This window comes from Lygodium microphyllum, chromosome 13 (assembly GCF_053477565.2).
Source record: "Lygodium microphyllum isolate KBCC chromosome 13, Lygodium_microphyllum_v1.1.10, whole genome shotgun sequence".
In the NCBI taxonomy this organism is placed as follows: Eukaryota; Viridiplantae; Streptophyta; class Polypodiopsida; order Schizaeales; family Lygodiaceae; genus Lygodium; species Lygodium microphyllum.
Window position 1 is genome coordinate 118,852,700 of NC_141147.1, and position 13,027 is coordinate 118,865,726.

At 40.0% G+C, this 13,027-nt stretch overlaps 1 protein-coding gene across 1 annotated transcript; it reads right to left on the reverse strand.

The window, feature by feature from the left end:
* Nucleotides 1–11,238: 11,238 nt before the first annotated feature.
* Nucleotides 11,239–12,625, reverse strand: LOC148027124 (17.4 kDa class I heat shock protein-like). The gene is made up of 2 exons (XM_087690388.1): nt 12,523–12,625; nt 11,239–11,510 (listed from the first exon to the last, which is right to left on the reverse strand). Exons 1-2 carry the CDS (start codon nt 12,623–12,625, stop codon nt 11,239–11,241), a joined length of 375 nt encoding a protein of 124 aa, XP_087546514.1.
* Between the last annotated feature and the right edge of the window lie 402 nt (nt 12,626–13,027).

Consider the following 13,027-nt stretch of genomic DNA (forward strand, 5'->3'; position numbering starts at 1 on the left):
CTGACAAGTCGGTGACATAAATGCACAACGGTCACCCTGGCATATCACGAGTGGAGCTCGATATCTCAACACTCCCCCTCGAGCTCAATCCCAATTCCTGCACACCAACCAGGTCTCTAAACTTGCGTAGCTTCTTTACACCCAATGCCTTCGTGAATATGTCAGCTACCTGATCCTCTGTGCTGACATAAACTAGATTAATAAGACCTAGTAAAACCCTCTCCCGCACATAGTGATAATGCACCTCAATGTGCTTTGTTCTAGCATGATAGACTGGGTTTTTGCCAAGTGTATACTACTCATGTTGTCACAATAAATGACAACTGGCCCATCTGTAGGCTGATGCATATCATAAAGTAGCTTATGCAACCAAGCTACCTCACATGCAGCCATTGCTGCACCCCTGTACTCAGCCTCTGTGCTCGACAAGGCAACTATAGGTTGTTTCTTGCTGCTCCAAGTGACTACAACACTCCCAAAAGAGAACACATATCCACTGGTAGATCGTCAATCAGAAATACTACCAGCCCGATCAGCATTAGTGTATCCATGCAACTGTATCTGAACCCCAGTCTCATAAAATAGTCCATATTGCAATGTGGACTTCACATATCTGAGTATGCGTCTAGCCGCATCCAAATGTGGTTTCCTTGGAGCCTGCATAAACTGACTTACCAATCCAACAGCATAGCTCAAATCTGGCCTGGTAATAGTCATATAAATCAAACTTTCTACTATGTGTCTGTACATAGTAGGGTCTTCCAGAAGCTCAACTGCATCTGCGCTCAGCTTCACATTCTGCTCCAAAGGAACTGAAATAGGTTTACAGCCTGTCATCCCATATTTGGACAGCATGTCCAATCCATACTGCCTCTACAAGAGCTATATCCCACTTGGTGATCTAATCACCTCAATGCCCAATAAATAATGCAGCTCTCCCAAATCCTTCATCTCAACCTTCCGCTTCAATAGCATTTTCACATGAAGGATATCTTCATCACTGTCACTTGTCATAATCAAATCATCAACATAAATGACAAGTAGCATAATATCTTTCTCTGTTTTTCTCACATAAAGTGAGAAATTTGCCTTGGAAATCTGAAAGCCAATAGTAACAAGATACTGTCCTATCTTGTTAGACCATGCTCTAGGTGCTTGCTTCAAGCCATACAATGCTTTCTTCAACCTGCAAACAAACTCAGGATGAATAGCATGCACATAACCTGGTGGCTGCTCCATATAGATCTCTTCTTGCAAATCACCATGCAAGAAGGCATTCTTTACATCCATCTGATGTAAAGACCATTCCTTTGATGCAACCATAGCAATGACTGCTCTTACGGTTTCCATCCTTGCAACCGGACTGAATGTTTCTTCATAATCAATGCCATATTTTTGTGCATACCCCTTGACTACTAATCTTGCCTTGTATCTATTCACAGAACCATCTGCATTGTGCTTCACCTTATAAACCCACTTACAACCAATTGCATTCTTATCTTTAGGCAAAGGTACCAATTCCCATGTAGCATTTGCTTCCAAGGCATCCATTTCTTCATCCATGGCTTTCTCCCATTTTTCTTTTCCCATGGCTTGCTCAAAAGAAGTGGGTTCTGGTTCCTGTATCACTTTGACCATATAGGCATAGTCAATGGCTGTAAATCCATCATATTTCAGCCTATCCACAGGATACCTAGCTCTAGTAGACCTGCGCAAATTAGGTTCAGTCCCAGGTGCTCTCAAAACATCCCTGGTCTTCCTTACTCCAGGTGTAACAATAGAAGGAATACCCAACTCATCATCAATGCTCTGTTCTGAGCCACTGGATTCACCATCCACATAAGACTGACCTGCATTCACATCAAACATGGGCTGATCTACCTTCTCTTTTCCTTTTTGTGATACCTGAATACCACTATCTACATTGCTTTGAGAAGATTCTCCTGATCTCAATCTGCTTGTCCATGGCGAAGAATGTGAACCACTACTAGAGGACGCTCCAGGTCCACTAATATTTTGTGATGCACTTCTCAGCTTTTGGATCCAACTTGGATCTCAACTCATCTAGCACATGAACATAGGCAATGCAACCAAAAATCTTCAAATGAGAAATATTTGGTTTCCTACCAGTATACCTCTCCTCTGGAGTCATCCCATGTATTGCTGCAATGGAAGTCCTGTTCATTATGTAGACTACTGTAGTAACTACTTCAGCCCACCAGTAAAAATATGGCAAGTCTTTTTCGTTGAGCATGGCACAAGATACCTCTCCAATATGATTGTTTTTCCTTTCTGCAATTCCATTTTATAGTGGAGTACGACTACATGAATATTGCTGCTTTATGCCATGCTCCTGCAAGAACCTTGCAAACTCATTTGAGAGGTACTCTCCCCCTCCATCTGACCTTAGGCATTTTATTTGCAGGCATGTTTCTTTTTCAACCATAGCTTTAAGAGTTTTGAAATGCCCAAAAACTTCACTTTTCTTTTTCATAAAATACACCCAAAATTTTTTGCTATAGTCATCAATAAAAGTGACAAAAGAATGACAACCTCTAAGAGATGCAGCTTTAGTAGTCCACACATCAGAGTTGATTAATTCCAATGGCTTCTTACTCTCTTGAACATATCTAGGAAATGGTTTCCTTGACTGTTTTCCAAATTGACAGGCTTTAAATACCTTATGTATTTCTGTAACCTTGAATTTAGGCAATCCTGCAACAATATTTTGGGCCTGCATTGATTTAAGTCGTTGTACATTAACATGACCAATGCGTTTATGCTAGATATCAATATCTGCAACTACACGGGTCCCATGTGCAAACATTGTTGCACTCAATTCAGGCATGTCTGCATCCAACGTAAACATTCTTCCCTTCTTCTTTCCTTTTGCTATCAAACGACCTTTATTTTTCATATCCTCAACAAAGCATCCATGAGGATTAAATCTGACCTGCAAGCCCTGCTCAACCATTTTATCAATAGAAACCTGATTCTTGGTGATATTCGGGACATGAAATACATCGGACATGTATTTCTTTTTCCCATCTTGCATAGACAAAGAAATTTTTCCAATCTGCACAATAGGATATGTAGTATCATCACCAGTCTCCACAAATCCTAGTTTTTCCATTTTCCTTGCATCCTCCATCCATTTTGCATGACCTGTCATGTGGTTTGATGCACCTGAGTCAACATACCATACATCGTTGCTTTCTTCTGCACTTGTCACATAACTGTTCATGTGGTGCACCATAAACAAATACTCATTTCTGTCATCACCCTGTCTACTAGAAGATGCATAATTCCCTTGTTGCAATTTCCCATTCATGATGTCATTCTGCTTTTTATAGCAGTCTTTAGCCATATGACCCATTTTACCACAGTAGTAGCATTCAACATTGCTGTTTGCATTTTGGCCTCTTTGCCATCCACCACGACCTCTTTGGCTCCCCCTGCCTCTAGAGTTACCACATCCTCCTCCATAGGACTAGTTTTCTTGAGTTTGTTGCATATTCTGATTTCTACCACGGCCTCCAGATCGGCCTCCTCTACCTCTGCCTCTACCTCTTCCAGCATTTGAATAGAAGACAACTTCTTTTGAAGTTCCTCCTAAAGAAGATGCACCACCATTTCTCTGCTCCTCAGAAATTAGAAGAGCAATCAACTCCTTAAAATCACGAAATCTTTCACGGACGGAAATGGATGTTTGGAACTGTGTATAATCCTTTCCTAGACCATTCAAGGTCACAGAAACTAAATCATCATCTTCCATTCGCGACCCAATGGAAGCAAGTGCATCTGCAATCTTCTTCACCTTCATGTGGTAGTCATTGATGCTCATATTTTCTCTTTGCACATTGTGCAACTCTTGCTTGAGCTGCATTTTCCTAGCTTGCATATTTGTGCTATACATTTTTGACAAAGTATCCCATGCCTCCTTTGGCGTACTTACATCTTGAATATGCACAATCATAGAGTCTGAAATGCTGATAGACAGCCAGTACATAACTTTCCTGGCTCTCTCATGCCATGCTTTAAATGCCTGCATTTGCTGTTGATTGGGAACATCAGGAAGAACTGGTTCTTCTTCATTTCCTGCAAACAAATTTCCAATATCATTTTCCCATAAGGAAATTCGTCATTCTAAACTTCCATGCTTGGAAGTTGTTCTTGTCAAGCTTTTTAGTTATAATCTGTGAAAGAGAATCAAACGCCATTACAGAACACTGCAAAAAATTCTGTCACTGCAAAAAACACAACTTCACTGTCACAAGGGCAAATCTGCAAAACTAGCGAAAGTGGTATTTGACCACACAGTCACTTCCTAGTGAAGATTTTGCATAAATAGGAAACAAGGATGATTTTGTAACTCCCAATGTCTCTGCACACAAGCATACGATGCAATTTCTGTGGTAACTTTTCACTGACCTGTAGAACAGTGGTCGCACAGCATAAAATAGGGCATTTTCTTGAGTGCGTGCAGAAAACTTCCGCCTCCAAAACAAGCCCCGAAATGGCCTCAAATAAAAAAAACAGAGCAACCAAGGGCTAAAGACCTTTCCCGCAGCATATACTGCCCTCTTGCTACACCGCGAAGGGCGTCTCAATCTAAGACAATGCACTCTTGCACTTTCCAGCTGTGCTACCTGCAGAGACTTGCTCCCAAGACAAAAAAATGAAAGCAATACTGGTCCTCTTACCAGAACACCGCGAACTTGGCTTGCTTTCTTGAGCTCCTTACCATGAACAAGTCTCTGATACCATGTCAAGATTGTGGGAGAGAAGGAAGGAGTCTCACTTGTAGCTTTCTTGCTTACACAATGGGGGAATACACACAGAGGTGGAGGCTAAAAATAGTTTTCCTCTTCTTAGTTATGTAAGCCAAAAAGAACTCAAGTACATAGAAATAGAAGAACCCTATATATGGGTCTCAAAACCAAACTCAACTAACTAAGGTGGCATACTAGTTGAGCCACGAACTAGAGTAGATAAGGATAGCTGTCATCTAGCTATTATTCATGGGCGGTGTACCAACCGCATCTGCAACTGACAAGTCGGTGACATAAATGCACAACGGTCACCCTCGCATATCACGAGTGGATCTCGTATCTCAATAGGTCTCTACCTTCCAATCTCCATAGCTTTGCCATGCTCTAGATCCGCATCATTGACATACTCTAAATGCAACAAAAATCAAAACCCAACTACGGAAATGATTTATCCCACTTGCCTACTCATCAAAAACCCAAAATATTTTTTTGTTTTGAAGATAAAAGACCCCAAATCTCCTACCAATATCAAGCACCGGTTCGAAACCATACTTTGATTCTTGATTTGAGGCGCGCAAGTGCTCAAGCTTGAATCCATTGGTCCCGACAAATGGAATCTAAATTAAGTGGGAGCTCAAGCTCATCTACCAAGACCCATAGACCACTTATTGCTTCAAGCATTTCAAGAGAGCAAAATTGGCTATCTCTCACCTAGCCGAAGCGCCTTCGATTCCATGGGGGTGTAGTGAGCTTACCTTGATGCCCAAAAAAGTAGCCTCCTCCCTCAAGAAAACTGGTAGCTCCATGATATGAGATGTGAGCTCAAGCAACCTTAAGCCTCCACATCCAAGCTCCATCCTCCATAGTTGCACACGAGACAAGAGAAGAGAAAGAAGAGAAGAACAAGAGAGGAGATAATGGAGAGCTTCTTCTTCAAGATCCCTCACCCTCACACATAGACACTCCCTCACACTCTCCCCTCTCTCAAGCATACACAAGCAAGAAAGAAGGAGAGAAGAAGAGACGAAGAAGAGACCACTTTAGTCACACACCAAGGAATGAGACTCTCATTCACTTTTTGAGTTTATATACAAGCCCTTAATCCCTTGGGCACCCATCCTCTTTTTACATGATTGGGCATCTTGCCAAGGTCCTCATTACCTATTCCCTTCTAGTTGCCTTATCCCTTCACCTATGTCTGTCTAGAATTTACAATTTGCACATGAGGGAGCCTAGTACTCTTTTACAAAATTTTAGTGGCACCTTTGCATTTTAAGATGCGCCTTTGTCTTCAACTTGGCCTTTGAGGTCGCCCTTGCACTTTGGCCTTTCTTCTCTTATTCCTTTGGCTAGCTGTCTTTTTTGCATTATTTCATATTTTTGAATTTTCTTTTTCATGTCTTGCATATTGGGGTTAAAGTAATCTCAAGAAAATACATCATTGTAGCCACCAATTATCTTACAAAGTGGGTTGAAGCATGAGAAATGAGGAAGAATGATGCAAGGACCACTACTAAATTTCTTTAGGAGCAAGTTATTTCTTGATTTGGCTACCCCATTGAATTAGTTAGCGATCAAGGTACACACTTCATCAATGAGGTGATTAAGCATATGTTGTCTACTTTTCTGGTTATCAATTGGAAATTGTTACAATACTATCCCTAAGCCAATGGTCAAGTAGAAGCAACAAACAAAATCTTGGTCAATGCACTGACAAAAATTATCTCTGCTTCGTGAAGTGATTGGGACAATAAGTGGGTAGCAACCCTATGGGCATATCACATTGCCTACAATGGTTATCAGACAAATGCCATTGAAGCTAATATATAGAACATAAGCGATCTTACTGATTGAATTCTTTGTTCTGAGTCTATAGATAGCTATGCAAGAGAGATGGAAAGGTTAGAAGGCCTGAACTGACCATTTAATTGAACTAAAAAGGTTATCTAAAACTCAACTTATCATCATGCACACCCTTATTTGTGAAAAGGCACAAAGAAAGTTATTGTTTGAAAAACATGTCAAACAACGGGACTTTGAAATATGTGACCTAGGGTTATTGTATTCTATCGAGGGCCATAAATAGAAAATGAAATCCCAAGGATTAGGACAATTCAAAGTTCATCAAATTAGTAGAATCAGTTAGGTGGAGTTTGAAATCCTAGATGGAGAGGGCATAGGCTTCTTCATGGGAAGTCACATTAAGAAATACTACCCGCCAATGCACCCATTACATGGGTTCCCTATGCTGTTGCTACTCATAAACATACAGGTAGTATCCATTATTGAAATCCAACACAAGACATGAGGAAACCATTGCACCAACCTATTTGAGGCTACAAATCACAACTTAGAAAGATCAAGTTCTTGATGGATTGATGAAGGGGCTGATAATAATATGCTCATGTACAATGACTATACAAAAATTAGACAACCCTAGTTAGCCCTTACCATAGCCAAAATTATTCCATATGGAGGAAAACCATACTTACTCTTAGGAAAGAAAAGAGTCATGATCACCATCAATACTGATAGTCTCTTTGTCATTTTTTATGTACTTCCAAATGCTACGGGGGTGGGATAGGAAACATTGTTGGGTTGAACCTTCAAGAAACAAACTCAATGCAATGTTGACTATGAGACCCAAAAAATCCAACTTGCTCTCACCAATGTTAGAACCATAAAATATTTTAGCAAGGGCACCCATGCTTTAGTCAAGCCTGTGATGCCACTGATGTTTTTATCTACTACCAACTCTAGTGGGGGGTAAACAAATAGTGAATGAATTGCAAAAAGCTCAGAAGAATAAATAGGAATTCGTAAGTAGGCTAGCCACCTCCCAAAAATCCCACACCAAGTATGTTCCCAAGAATAGGTCTCCAACCCATGAAACTCAAGCCATGAAGCAACCCAAATCTCAAATTTGCAATTGAGGAACTTGACAAAATAGTTAGCACTACTACAAATGAACACATGTGAAGTTGTGATGGGTCTGTAAGGCTTACTATGCGCACAAGGGTATTATGAAGGCAATTCTAGGGTATGGCTTCCAAAAATACCACAATAACCACTACTAGAACCATTAAACTCAATAAGGCAAGAAAAATCATTCTCACATTGCTAGTGACACTAATGTTAAACTAACCATTGTGCCTCCCTCTAGCAACCAACAATTCACGCCGACATGTAATCAAGTGCCCAGCCAGAATGTTTCCATGCCATCATAGTCGAGTGCTAGAAGATATCTAAACCATCAACCACCACCATCTGCTCATAGATGGAAGCCTAAATACCACAAGTCCATGTCTCTCACAGCAATATTGACTCTAGCTACCCCAACAGTCACCAAGCATTAGGTTCTAGAGACAAGACCTTTCCAAACTCAAAGAGACACGTCATTCATCTCCACTTCAAGTCCAATTACACCTCAAGACCATCTTCAACTAATATGATGACCACACCTCCATACATGCATGTATCAAAGCTGAATGATAATCAAGCAAATCCTCTAGTGAGGTCAAGTATATGTATATAATTGATAGGTCATGTTAAACCACAACCACCTATAGAATTGCTGCCTACATATTTGAGACCTTTTATATTAGAACTAGCTACAAATATGTTCTTGATATTGGTGATAGTATAGTCAATAATATATGTTGTCTTGACAATACCTTTACCCTATTTGTTTGCACTTATGATCACTTGGATCTAGATCTGTTAGGTGAAGACACCGCAATCATAGTGAGAAGCCTTCCTTGCTCTTGGGAGGAGTACGAATTCATCTTCACCAAGCACACCTCTATTGTCGAAGAACTCATTGCCATACAAGTTAGCAAGGAGCAAGCCATCATATAGGGGTACTTAATAATATCTTTTAAGTGTAGCCACATAGAGGCCTAAAAAAAAAAAGCTGAATTGGAGAAACTAGCCAAATCCAAATACCCATTTCGTCAAAAGGGGTCCACTCTTCGAGCGCAATGGGAGTGACTCAATTGTCAAATAATGATTAACGTTAAACAATGTCAAACAATCAAAACCACTGAGTATGACCCCACTTATACTGCACCCACTTCCTTTCGAGTACTAGCCATCACATGAAAAACTCACCTTGTGGACCATGTGCTATTATATCTATATTTGGACAGAGTACTATGCGAGGAGGAAATGCGAGGAGGAACTACACATTGCTAGCTACTTGAACAGATGAGATTTCCTCATAGATGTTCTCACCTATATCACCCATATGGGCATCAAACCAAGTGACATGAACCACTATGTAGCCATGGAATACAATCCTAATTTTTATGATTGGCCTCTGTAGAAGAGTCCTACAATATCTCATTAGCGTACATTCTTGTATATATCTACAGTTTTCACTTTGTAAAAATTTTGTTATGCTCGTTCATTTCTTTCTTTCTTTTAGTCATTCTGTAATAAGCATAGTTGAGCCATGTACCATTCCCTCCTCTGCCACTCCACCTTTGCATGATGGTAGGAAGCATTGCTAAACTTTTGGGGAGGGCAAGGAGTCGATCATTTTCTCAAAGTCAATTTCTTTCACAATTTGTAATTTTTGCAAGGAATAAAGTAGCAATTAATTTTTGAAAAAATGAGATGTGCAAGATTATGTAAGTTTAAATTTCTTTCTCATCATCACAAATTCTCATTTTTACAGACACATTTAAAAAAAAGACAAAATTGATGTCTGCCCTTTCAAATCAGCAGATCCAGCTTGTACTTCGTTTCTTCACCCCCTTATGCATCCATAAACTTCCTCCACTCCTCTTCGGATTTGTTAATGACATATGTTAAATTACCCATCGGCAACCCCATAAAACACAAAGAGATATAGTATAACTTTTTAATCCATCATTCTCCCTTCTCTATTGGTGAAAATTTTGAGCACATTATTCAACGACTCGAACAACTCAGACCTTCAAAATAACGCCAAAATAAAGAAGCAACCAAAAAATGAAAAAAATCATGAAGAGCCCTTCATTATTATAATGGACGAATATCTGACCCCCACCTTCTGAGGATCTAACAGTGCCTTTGAATTGTGTCCTACAATCAACAAACAACTACCTTACTTTCAAGGAATGCATCCACTTCCCTGTCGCCAATTTGTCGATGATGCAATCCATGGTTTTGATACTTGCACGCCTCACTAATGCCGCTAATAATGGCTCTCTCTTAAATATTCCATGTTGTTTCCGTCCACAATCAATCCTTAAGCGAAATATATCTAATCAGCTTCCCCCCCCCCCCCACTAGATTGGCCGCCTTTGGATCCATTTTATCCCCCTTCGGAACAACACAATTAAGATTTTAGCTTTTATTGCTTTGCTTTTCCTTCTTTTTTTGTGTTTTGCAAGCAAATTTTTTTAAAAGCTTTCCTTAAGCTTTTCCTTCCATCCAACGACCTTAAAAGTTCTCAAAGACTTTAAGTCTACTCTTTAATACACATTAAACCAAGAATATACAATCTTACATACTTGAAAAGCTTTGTGACTTCGAAAGCAATCTTTGTCCAAAACAATCTTGTGTAAACTCAAAAACCATAGGGATTCTCCACCTGCTCCATTTCTTAAAATCAAAGTTCTTGTGACCAACTTGGTAGCTTGTGTGTACTTGCTCTATCTCACGAGATGACATTTCCTACTTTGTTTGATGTAGATTCCATTGTCGTAAAAATGCCTGATAAGGCCATGGAACCATGCCTACTAGGATGGCTAGGTAGCTTATATCATGTTGTAGTCCTGTCAACTCTAGAGGCTGAAGATTATGCCTAAATGAATGAAGAGGGAGATTTGGATTGATTACACCTCCATTCCTTAAACTCCCTTGCGATTATTGTAGCCTTCTAGTACTGGCCTTGCATTCAATTACTCCCTTCCCTCTTATATGAGCAACTACAATTGTCATGTTGAGACAATGGTATACTATGGGTATTATAGTTACATAATAAATCATGCATCATTCATTGGGTTTGTCATGTTTATCTATCGTAACACGTACCTACTTAAGTTATTTAAAGAACAAGTAAAATTGTCATATTTGAGAGCCCAAGTATCAATTTACAGATAATTGTGTATTAGCATACAAGTAAAATGTCTCAATATCTACGAGATTACAGACCTCTTACTCATAAAGTAATTTGGAGTTCGAAAATTACATCAACCTCTTTCAAGAAGAAAAATGAGAGAGAGAGAGAGAGAGAGAGAGAGAGAGAGAGAGAGAGAGAGAGAGAGAGAGAGAGAGAGAGAGAGAGAGACTCTTAGTAGATAATGTAAAGCATGTCAACTCTCAAAAGTTTTTTTTTTGGAGGGGGGATACACTCATAATGACCTGTTAGATAGGTCGATACTTATGAAGCCTTATGATTTTCAAAGTGTAAATAGGCGATGCCTATCTTGCATGAAGCCTTTTTTATGAGCTAATGCAAAAGAGAGATCACACTTTCTCAGTATTTGCTCATTATGGGGATCTGCCTAATGATGGATTTCTTTTTTGGTACAGTGATGGTAACAACACCAGCTTCATCTTGGGCTCTTATTTTGTCCAAAATAATGTTGTCTGGTAGCTGGAATTGGCGAAGAAAGCTACCTTGAGGCCTCTCAATACTGTACTCAATTATATAGTCTCTAGTCCTTTCTAGCTCGTTGATGTGCACACCAATAATTTGAAGCACATTGCCCGGGAGCACTTGTAAGCTTATGTCGTCCTTGGTCAAACCTACAAAAAACAACACAATTTCAAACACTTCTTCATGTGGGGTATTGTTTGATGATATTGTTGATACATCAAGAACCCTCTTACCATTGAAAGATATTATAATTGGGCAGATTATTTCAATATGAAGGTCACATCGTTAAAGTATAGCTTACACATTATGTACATAACATTGAGAAGCCTAGTATTTAAAGGTGGTCATAGTTGACAAATTATCTAACGGTGAGTGTAAGCTACTCTAGCTCTAGCCAATGATTTAACATCGTTTTCACGTGGAAAATGCCAATGAGGTTTGCCATTTACTTACTTCATTAGGAGATTTCCACATGTAAAATCACTTAATGTAATATACCAAATCACGCTTGACATTCCCCAAATGAATTCCCATTTTATTTGGGGGATGTCAAGCGTGATTTGGTATATGCTGCAGAATCAAGGGTCTTTCTTCTGATTTAGGTACAGCTGTGTGGAATATGTTGTTTTTGCATAAGGCAAGAGCCTCTTTTCTCCAGGAACAGGAGCAGTTGTTTGCTGCCCACAAGCAAGAACAGGTGAGGGTGGTAACCTCACCAAGCAAGTGTCTGAAACAGCATTAAATCAATTCTGATTCTGGACTGTTCAGAGGTTATTTAAATGCAATATAGCAAATCACGTTTAACATCCCCCAAATGAAAGAATATTACACTTAACAAATCATAATGAGATTTACATCATTTAGTCACCTCAAACCACTTCGAGCTCCTTGACAATGTCATGTCGATTCACCCTTCAAAAGCTATGACAAAGTCATGTCGATTGTCCATTCAAATAATGGTAAGACTACCAGCCATAACCAATGCATTCATTATACCAACTACCAGCCAATGTATTCATCTAGTCAATCATCAAATCACATGGAAAATGCCAATGAGCATCGCCACATACGTACTTCATAATGAGATTTTCACACGTAAAATCGCTTCGAAGAAGCTATGACACTTTGATTCTACGTGCAAGAGGGAGCTCTGCTGGTCACCTGGTACATCGAGCTTGATGTGGTGTGCCGACGCAGTCTCGAGCCAGTCCACCTTGAGCTCGCCAACGCTGGCAATGGCAGGGAAGCGAGAGAAGCTGGCCATGATATAGGGAAGCGCGCGCAGACACAGAGAATGAGAGAAAGAGAGAGAGAGAGAGAGTGTGTGTGTGTGTGTGTGAGAGTACTAAGCCAACGAATGGGAAGGGATGAGCCAGCACCTGCCCTTTTATAGTAGTAGCGCTCGCGCGCTCTCTCTCTCTCTCTGTGTCTCTGTGCGCCTTTGCGGGGTCTCTACTCAACCCCCATCGGGTTATTTCCTTCCCTTTCAGCTGACTCGCTTGCTCCTTTCCTACATTGTTTATCTTTTGTTTATCCTTTCCAACCATCATTCTCCCCCGCCGTCCCCTTGAGTGCATAAGAAGCCTCCATTCTGCTGTTCATTAGCATACGGCCACCTCTCTTCAATGAGTTTTGAAACGTCGGCACTTACAACTATGAATCGAGA

Coding starts and splice junctions, on each gene's coding strand:
- LOC148027124 (XM_087690388.1), bottom strand. CDS start 12,625: ATGGCCAGCTTCTCTCGCTTCCCTGCCATTGCCAGCGTTGGCGAGCTC. Junction 11,511..12,522: donor CATCAAGCTCGATGTACCAG/GTGACCAGCAGA, acceptor TGTTTTTTGTAG/GTTTGACCAAGGACGACATA.